This window comes from Lutjanus erythropterus, chromosome 20 (genome assembly GCF_056507025.1).
Source record: "Lutjanus erythropterus isolate fLutEry1 chromosome 20, fLutEry1.hap2, whole genome shotgun sequence".
In the NCBI taxonomy this organism is placed as follows: domain Eukaryota; kingdom Metazoa; phylum Chordata; class Actinopteri; order Lutjaniformes; family Lutjanidae; genus Lutjanus; species Lutjanus erythropterus.
This window is the reverse complement of record NC_139336.1, coordinates 26,741,433-26,750,575: the sequence shown is the minus strand read 5'-3', so window position 1 is coordinate 26,750,575 and position 9,143 is coordinate 26,741,433. Positions and strand designations below refer to the sequence as shown.

The 9,143-nt window shown below is 39.4% G+C and overlaps 1 protein-coding gene across 1 annotated transcript; it reads right to left on the bottom strand.

The window, feature by feature from the left end:
- Positions 1-2,876: 2,876 nt before the first annotated feature.
- atp5f1a (ATP synthase F1 subunit alpha) lies at positions 2,877-8,691 on the bottom strand. The gene is made up of 11 exons (XM_084745976.1): positions 8,556-8,691; positions 7,196-7,271; positions 6,909-7,078; positions 6,518-6,691; positions 5,317-5,483; positions 4,362-4,662; positions 4,050-4,274; positions 3,842-3,949; positions 3,609-3,753; positions 3,194-3,344; positions 2,877-3,107 (listed from the first exon to the last, which is right to left on the bottom strand). The coding sequence occupies exons 1-11, from the start codon at positions 8,613-8,615 to the stop codon at positions 3,029-3,031; spliced, it is 1,656 nt and encodes a 551-aa protein (XP_084602102.1). The 5' UTR covers positions 8,616-8,691; the 3' UTR covers positions 2,877-3,028.
- Between the last annotated feature and the right edge of the window lie 452 nt (positions 8,692-9,143).

The following is a 9,143-nucleotide window of genomic DNA, read 5'->3' as shown; positions in this document are numbered from 1 at the left end:
AATCACTACGACTTTACACTAGTTTATCTTAACCTCAGTTTTTGATGATGAACGCACTCTGCCACTGAATTTGTTCAAATGTTGAAATATTTCCTGAACACCTTCACTGGAATTTTTGTGAAATATTTTCTATGCACGTCTTCACTCATGTTAAAGTAAATTATAGTCACTGTATTTCATGTTAACAGTTCAACCAGTTCTGCATTTCATAAAACATTCACATTAAGATTTACTTATGTTCACCTCTATTGTTTGAAATGTTTTGATTCACTCTGATCAATAAAGTCTCATTTACAATTTAGTTTAGCGCTTCTTGATTTCTTTTATCTTTCCAGTGATGTCAATGAAAGGTAAGATTTTATGACATTAATAAATGATAAAGTGACTAAAGTCAGTTCATAGTTATTTCAACTGTTTTTAAAATTAACAAAATGTAGTATTAGTAATACTATAACTAATTTTATCAGTGTAAAATGATGAAAATTATATTTTGTATCACAGCTGCTATAAGACAATAAGAATTACATTCTGATTATATTTGTGAACTATTTTATTTATATTAAACTGCTAAAATAAACCATAGAATTACTAATACCAAGTAAACATCATTAATGTAATTTCACTGTCAATTGTAAAATAACTAAAAAACAAAAAAACAATCACATTTATAGGGTTCTGCTAATATTATCCTTTTTAAACTTCCTGTTGCTTCGTCTGTGCTATAAGCATGTTTTTAAGTTCATCAATACATCTTAATGTGATTTTTTTTTTTTTTTTAATGATTTGGACATCTGTCATGTGTTACTCCTCACCAGCAGAGGGCACTGCAGTGTGGCTGGTGTTTATGTAAGGTTTTGCCTTTTCCATCAGTCTGACCTCTGTATACACAGAGATGTAAGGAGATCAATACCAGATGAAACTGAGCCTTTGCTGAAGGTTTAAACTACACTGTGAGATATTAGGAGTGATGATCTCATCTAAAACTTGTTAATTGCTTGTCATAAATACAATATAGATAAAAAAAGTCTTCACTGTGGCTCATGTTGGGTAGTTCCCAACCTTTTTCTATTATTGAGTAAACCTACAACTCTAACTCTAAGTGACATATTTTATGTATATTTTATATTATAATCAGCGTGTAACAATAACACTACAGAACAACTGATAAACTGTACAATTAACCCAAATAGTGAACACAATAACTGCAGGACGTTTGTGTGAAATTAGCGGTTTTAATGAATCTTTAGATTGTTAAATCTGAGCTGACTTTCCCTGATATTTTCAGTAAATTCAGACGTGTGAACGTGGCTCCAAGCTAAGGATCTACAGTGAAGATTTAGGCCAAAAACATGGTGTAAATAATGTCTTTTGAGTCAGCTTGGATGACACCAGACGAGCAGCATGGAGGCATTTTATGGTTATCATGGTTGTTTTTTTACATCTGAAAACTGGTCAACATTCACTTACATTGTTGAGGACATTCTGCGACGCTGTTTGTCTGTGAAAGCAGCAGTTTTGTGCACCAAAAAATTAAATCTGACCTTTAACTGGCACGAGGGTGACTGAATTTTCATTTTTGAGTGAACTATCCCTTTAAGTGAGTATATATCTAGCATAGAACAGGACTGTTTAGCAAAAGGGTGAAGCCTCTGTGAATATAGCTTGTGTTCATGTACCGTGTGTTTTCTTACACCCCTTAAAAATCAAGGACCTTGCGACTCGCCATGACGGTTTGGCGACCACTAGTGGAGACCAGGAAGCAGTGGACGAGAGTTTGGCTTTGCTTGATGAAAAAGAAAAAATAATCATCTTGTATAATACAATGCATGATGCCCTGGTCTTGTTAACATTACACTAAAGACAGTTCCTTTCATTATTTGACCATCAAAGTGGAACTAAAGAAAAAGTCTTGAGCCATTAAAGCACCATGAACCACGGCGCCCACTGAGAGAAACGGGGCTGCAAGAACATTCAGATCACACATCAAAAGGGTCATTTCAGCAGCTCGTTGTTAAGATTTCCTGCCATAATCACCACCATCACATTATTCCTGTTAATTGGCTCACAGCGGCAGCCGGCCTGCTCTCTTTTCCACAGTTTTACATGATGTTACACAATGATCTGTGGGAGTATTATGACATAAAAGCTGCCATCTCTACCTTCATGTTGTATCACTGCCACTCCATATGTTTCCATTACATAAATCAATCAGTAAAACCCCCAGAGAGCCTCTCGCTGGTTTGTTCACATCCAACATTTCTGTCACCACCTCTCATGTTGTTAACATTTCAAGGATGATTTCAGATACGTTGTTCTTTTAATCACTGCAGTTAATCATAAAAAAATCAAAGCCCCACTTGCCTTTGCAGTTTTTCAATGCAACTGATTTTTCCTTTTTGCTTTGATGATCTGAACGGCTTTAATCAAACAGAGGAAGACACCAGGGCTGCACAATAAATACCAGCTGCGATGAAAAAGGAAAAACATGTGAGAAAACAGCATCATAATGAGGTTCTGCAGTGCTGCAGAGGTGACCTGACCTAAAAATCTTGTTCTCCAGATCAAAGGAAACATGTTTGGTACAGACTTCAATAAATAATCAGTTACATTTTTTTTCCCATGATCATGAAAATTGTAATGCAAAACTGATAATTTCCGCTAATCGTATTACAATCAGTCAAAATAATCACAGTAGGATTTTATCAAACTGTGCAGCCCTAGAAAACACAGCAACCAGATCAGCAGCACACCAACTACCTCTGAATACTTTTGCTCACCATGAGGATTTTAATAAACGGTGCATTTTATCAGTATTGGAGTCTGTATTTTTGCTGTAACCTGAAACAGAGCTTCAAACACAAAATGAGGCGACCAAGTCAACCAGTTGGAATATTTTATTCTCTGTCAGGAGATATCTGTACATTAAAGATCAAGTGCCACTTGAATTTTTCTTTTTTAAAGTTCATAGAAAGAATAACCAGCGCTGCACTATGCAAACATGAAAACAACCAGATGAAAAAGCATCACTTTACTCGAAGCTGGAGAGGAAATTCAACACAATCTGCTTCAGTTTAGCATCAGATGCCTCAGAGATTTTGCCGTCAGCCCTGCAATCAAGGAGAGAGCGGTTATTTAACACACAAACGCATACAGAACATAAACTATAATGCAAAAATCTGCGTACTGAACTTACTTAATAGCTGCCAGCAGGTCTTGGTGCTGGCTCAAGATGTGCTGCAGGAAGGCCTTCTCGAACTTGGTGATCTTGCTAGGCTCCATTTTGTCCAGGTGTCCCCTCACACCAGCATAAATGACTGTTACCTGCTCCTCAATGGCCATGGGAGCTGAGAGATGAAAGCAAACGGTTATAACACTAAAGACGACTGAATGAAGGAGACCTAGAACCTAGAAATTGAATTTTGATTCTAAATGTTGAGTATTTTAATGAAAACTTTTCAATACTGTCAGGACTGTGATGATACCTACTGTCACATTCAAATGGTTATTTTATCATTTTAATTTTACAGGGTTCCCATCATTTTCTGTGACGATCTAACTGGTATGAAAGACCAAATGTATTGTTACATCTACTAAATCCGAATACTCACAGTACTGTCCCTGTTTCAGGAGCTCAGTCAGACGAACGCCACGGTTCAGCAGCTGCTGAGTGGCAGCGTCCAAATCTGAGCCGAACTGAGCGAAGGCAGCCACCTCACGGTACTGGGCCAGCTCCAGCTTCATGGTACCAGCCACCTGATGGGCAGACATCGACAAATCAGAATCAGAGGTATTCGCTGCGATAAAAGCTGGGAGGCGATGGGTGATTACAAGGAAGGCCGACCTGCTTCATGGCTCTGGTCTGGGCGGCAGATCCGACGCGAGACACAGACAGACCGACGTTGATGGCGGGACGGATTCCCTTGTAGAACAGCTCGGTCTCCAAGAAGATCTGAGGGAGACAGTTTAGCATTTAGTGAACAGTTCAGGTCAGGATTTTAATTAAGTGGGGGGGGGGGGGGGGGGCACGTCAGCACGAGTCGCACACTCACCTGTCCGTCTGTGATGGAGATGACGTTAGTTGGAATGTAGGCTGACACGTCACCAGCCTGTGTCTCGATGACGGGGAGGGCTGTGAGGGAGCCGCCGCCGAAATTGTCGTTCATCTTGGCGGCTCTCTCCAGCAGACGGGAATGCAAGTAGAAGACGTCTCCTGGGTAAGCCTCACGACCGGGGGGACGACGCAGCAGCAGGGACATCTGACGGTAGGCAACGGCCTGAAGAAGGATCGCACACGGGGTTAGATTTACCTGCAAGCAAAACTTTTTTTTCAAACTGTTTACAGCTAATTAAATCAAACTGACCTGCTTGGACAGATCGTCGTAGATGATCAGGGCGTGCTTGCCGTTGTCTCTGAAGTACTCTCCCATGGAGCAGCCGGAGTAAGGGGCCAGGTACTGCAGCGGGGCGGCGTCGGAGGCGGTAGCAGACACCACGATGGTGTACTTCATGGCGTCGGCGTCAGTCAGCCTCTTCACCAGCTGAGCCACGGTGGACCTCTTCTGGCCGATGGCGACGTAGATGCAGTACAGCTTCTTCTTCTCGTCAGTTCCCTCGTTGAAGCGCTTCTGGTTGATGATTGTGTCGATGGCGATGGCGGTTTTGCTGGAACATTAATTTAAAGATTAAGCACCGTGCAACTAACAAATATTTTCAATGATAAATCTGTTGACAGAGTTGCAAAGCATTTTAAATTTCAAAATTCTACTTTTCCAGATGTCATGTAGTTTTTGCATTTCCCACTGTGGCCGTTCTGTCCTTCACAGATAATTAGATGACGTTCCACTGTCATATATTTCTGCCCAAAGAGGAATTAAACTAATCAGTGCTGCCTATGCCTTACCTAATGCCCCTTAACATATTGAATAAATAATAATAATGTATCGTTTCCCACCATACTGTTTAGTCTCTTTCATAAATGAGAACAAAAAGAGTGTTAAATAAGTTAAATAATTTAATTCTCACAGCAACTGTGCAGCCTTGTTTCTTTTTTCCCCCCATACTTAGGAAAAGATGGAAAGTGGTAAAATCTAATTTGTTATTGCCTATAAATGTAGGAAACCTGTGTTGACAATTTTCTTGATTAACTGATTGGTCTATAATATGTCAGAAAATACCCATTGTGACGTCCTCAAATGTCTTCATTCAAATCATTCAAACAAGACTCTATTAAGACTGTGACAGCGTTTCCATGAGATCGTAAATAACATCAAATGGCGCCGTGTGTTCAGGTATTCCCTTTGAGCCGAGTCCTCTTACCCAGTCTGTCTGTCTCCAATGATGAGCTCACGCTGTCCACGACCGATGGGGACCAAACTGTCCACGGCTTTGATGCCGGTCTGCATGGGCTCCCTCACAGAGATACGGGGGATGATACCCGGGGCTTTCAGACCCACACGCCTGCGGGTGCTGGAGCCGAGGGGGCCCTGTGAGGAAAATAATGGAACAAAAACATCAGGTGCGCCTTCAACTAATTTCTCACATTTGGCTGATAAAGTTTTCAATCAAAAAATATGTGATACTGAAAGCTCCCGATACAAAACACACCAAGAGGGAAATCTACGAAAATAAGCCGTGAAATTACAAAATAAACTAGCAGGAAAATTGATTTTGTGTTTCAATCAATTTCAGTTTTCATAGTTAAGCAGACAATACCCAGCAGCATCTCCGTATGATCAAATTAATTTAGTTCAATCAACAACTTTACATCATCCATCTCAAAAATCTTAAAATCTATAAAACTTTTTTGGATGACTCAGGACTTCTCACATCTGAATCAAAGTAAAATATAAAAACAAGATTTAATCATTAAAGAGAAAGCAGCTGTCTGATCAGCTCACGTATTAAGCATAAAAAACCCCAAAAACATCTGGACTCTCCTCAGACCAGGGACCAGGAGTCCAAATTCCTCCAATTTTAAACCTGTCTGTCACAAAATTTAAAAAAAGATTTGGATAGGAGCATTTCCTGGACTGAAATGGAGTTTACTTGAGGTGCTCTTTGGGTGAGGATACATGTGTACCCAAAAATCACAATAAACTCTCTTATAAAACAATTAAAATGCCTTTATTGTCACAGTGTGGTCATACTGGACCTTCAAACAAACAAAACCTCAGACATGTTTCATCATCAAGCCTTCATCAGCGAGTCAAACAGATAAAATGGAGCACAGGGCTCTTTTCCTATTGATGGAAAACCACTATGAAAGGTCCTTTTGTCACAGAATTACTATTTTGGGGGGCGTATGCCTTTATTTAATAGGAACAGCTGAAGAATAGACAGGACAGGGGAAAGAAACTGTACCATTTTGTCTTTGTCATTTAACTTTATCCTAGTATATTTATCATTTTTTTAAAATTATGTTTTTGTAAATTTAATCATAAATTGCATTCACGTAAAGTAATGTTTCAGTTTATGCACAAATTGTGCTCCAGAAATACGATTTATTATTATTATTTACCTTTCCATCGATAGCATTTCCCAGAGCATCGACGACGCGGCCCAGGAGCTCCTCACCAACAGGCACGTCGACAATAGCACCGGTTCTCTTGACAATGTCGCCCTCCTTGATCAGCTTGTCGTTACCAAACACCACAACACCGACGTTGTCAGGCTCCAAGTTCAGAGACATGCCCTGAGGAAGAGTAGAAACAACAGTTACTACCAGTCGTAACCTAGATCAGGGCGCTCCACAGCACAAGCTGTGAACTTTACTTAAGAGACCACTGAGTTTCTGATGAAAGAGAGGGCAATGTCATCTGCCAATGCTTTAAGGCCGGTTAACCAAATCCAGTCTTCTCAAACATCCACGCTGTAGCAGATCAAGGTCATTGTTACATCATCGGTCTTACCTTCAGACCGGAGGAGAACTCCACCATCTCCTCAGCCTGCACGTTCCTCAGACCGTACACTCTGGCGATACCGTCACCGATGGACAGCACGCGACCGGTCTCCTCCAGGTCAGCACTGGTGTCAGCTCCCATGATCTTCTCCTCCAGAATGGATGACACCTCGGCGGTGCCTGTAAAGTCAGTAAAATGTTAATTAAGAAAATGTCCACTAGAAGTTTGGAAACCCTGTTTGGCATCACTGTCACACATGAATTGTTTTTTTTAAGCAGGTTTCCACAAAAACTGACCTGTTTTCTGCAGCCATGGGCGGGCGGTGTGCAGATTTTTAGCTCCTACACAGGCTGCGGCAACATTCTTGGAAACCTTTAAGACAACATGAGCGAGTTAAGAAATCAATTTCATGGTAAAATTAATTATTTATTGTTTTCCCAAGTACCCCGACATGTACAACGACCTATCTTCAAACCCCACTTCCACGACCTTTTGATCAGTTGGTACCCTGATAAATTTTCCTTAAGCCTGGCGATGCTGGTGTAACGTTAAACTTTAGATCGGCTCGATTTTTAAGTTTCCACCCTCACTTGACCTTTCAGCTCACTACATCAAGGTATCATGGGAATGTTTTTAAAAGGTACAACTAGGTCAATCTCAACTGTTTTGGTCTAAATGTAATAATAATAATAAAAACAACTCTCTGAATTATTATTATTGTTATTTTTTTTTTAATTATGAGTATTTTTAGTCAAGGCAATTATGACCCAACCTGCTCATACTTGGGCAGCCTGTCTGGCATTTGCCCAATCCAATACTGCACCTACCTGTAATATTTCTGAATGATTCATGTCATGTCATGTCTCATCTCATGTTGATGAATTAAAATATAAGAAATACAATAAAATAAAGATTGCTAATTGACTTTCCCAGAGACTTTGCTAAAGTAGCAAGAGAGCTAATCCAGTTATGGCTCTCATGTTTTACCAGTGCACAGAGGTATGCATCCACTTTTTAAAAGATTTTATATTCTAAAATCTATATTTGGACATTCCTATTTATACGATATTACCGGGGTCTCCTTCCAAAATATTAAAAAAAATTTGAGAAGGGTAGCAGGTCATGCAGCCTGCAGAGCAACAGGGCTGACCTCACCAACAGTCACTAGACAGAACAGTATAATCCTGATTAATATCACTCCATGCACATGAATAAATAAATGAATTAATGAACTTTATAGAAATTTTATTTTTAGCACCTTTCGTGCTCGGAAACAACTTCACCTGGCAGATGTATCTGCAGAGAGAGCTAGCAGGCAGAGTGAGATAAACCTGACCTTCAATACCAAATAAGATCCGTCATTACTTCACTTTAGCTGAGTCATAGTCATTGAAAAGACTTAAACACCAAATCATAGCTGAGATATTAACTTTGTCGTCTAGTCATCCTTAAAAACGTGCTTCACTGTCTTGAGGACAGCTTGTTCCTGTCAGCTACAACAGTGGGAACTAGCTAACTTGTGTGAAGGGCCCGGTGTCCTCCGGTGCAAAGACGTGTGCATGCACAACACCCCCTAAGCGTTTAATCTCAATAAAGTCGAGATTTTGTGAACAAAGTCGACACAAATCGAAACACTAAAGGTTTAAAGGTGCTTACAAATCCAGCCCGTCGAGGTAGGGTGCGGGCAAGAGCCGCTGCGACGCGTACTGACAGCATGTTGGTGTCCTGCTCAGTGTGTCCTGCTCCGGAGCGCAGAGAGAAGGATGGCGGACACGGCAACGATTAGTAGAAAGGTCACAGTGACCCGGAAGTACTTCAAAATAAAATACTACTTACTCTTTTCTTTTCGTTTTTTTCTTCTTTTTCAAAATATTATGTTGTGTGTTGTCGTCGAAAGCATATGAGAAAAAATACAAAAATGAAACTAATCTGAAAGAATAATTTAAAAAATTAGGAAATATGAAGAGAAATTAATGAAAAAATAAATAAGTAAATACAAAATGGGTAGATATAAAGTGAAATAAATAAGAACAAATAGATATGGAAATATAAAAACAAACAAAAATAAAAGAATAAATATAAATATTTTCATACATTTTCACATTTATTTCTTGATTTTTTTCGATGTATATTAATTTATAATAATAATAATAATAATAATAATAATAATAATAATAATAATAATAATGTGTGTTGTGTCCAATTGTGAAAACTAATAGTGGATGAAAAAATAATACAGTGCAT

Bases quoted from the DNA above. Each gene is read 5' to 3' on its own strand.
- atp5f1a (XM_084745976.1), bottom strand. From the start codon at position 8,615: ATGCTGTCAGTACGCGTCGCAGCGGCTCTTGCCCGCACCCTACCTCGA. The intron at 6,692-6,908 runs GTAAGACCGATG...ACTCTTCCTCAG, and splicing joins AGTTCTCCTCCGGTCTGAAG to GGCATGTCTCTGAACTTGGA. The intron at 3,754-3,841 runs GTCGGCCTTCCT...TCTGCCCATCAG, and splicing joins AGACCAGAGCCATGAAGCAG to GTGGCTGGTACCATGAAGCT.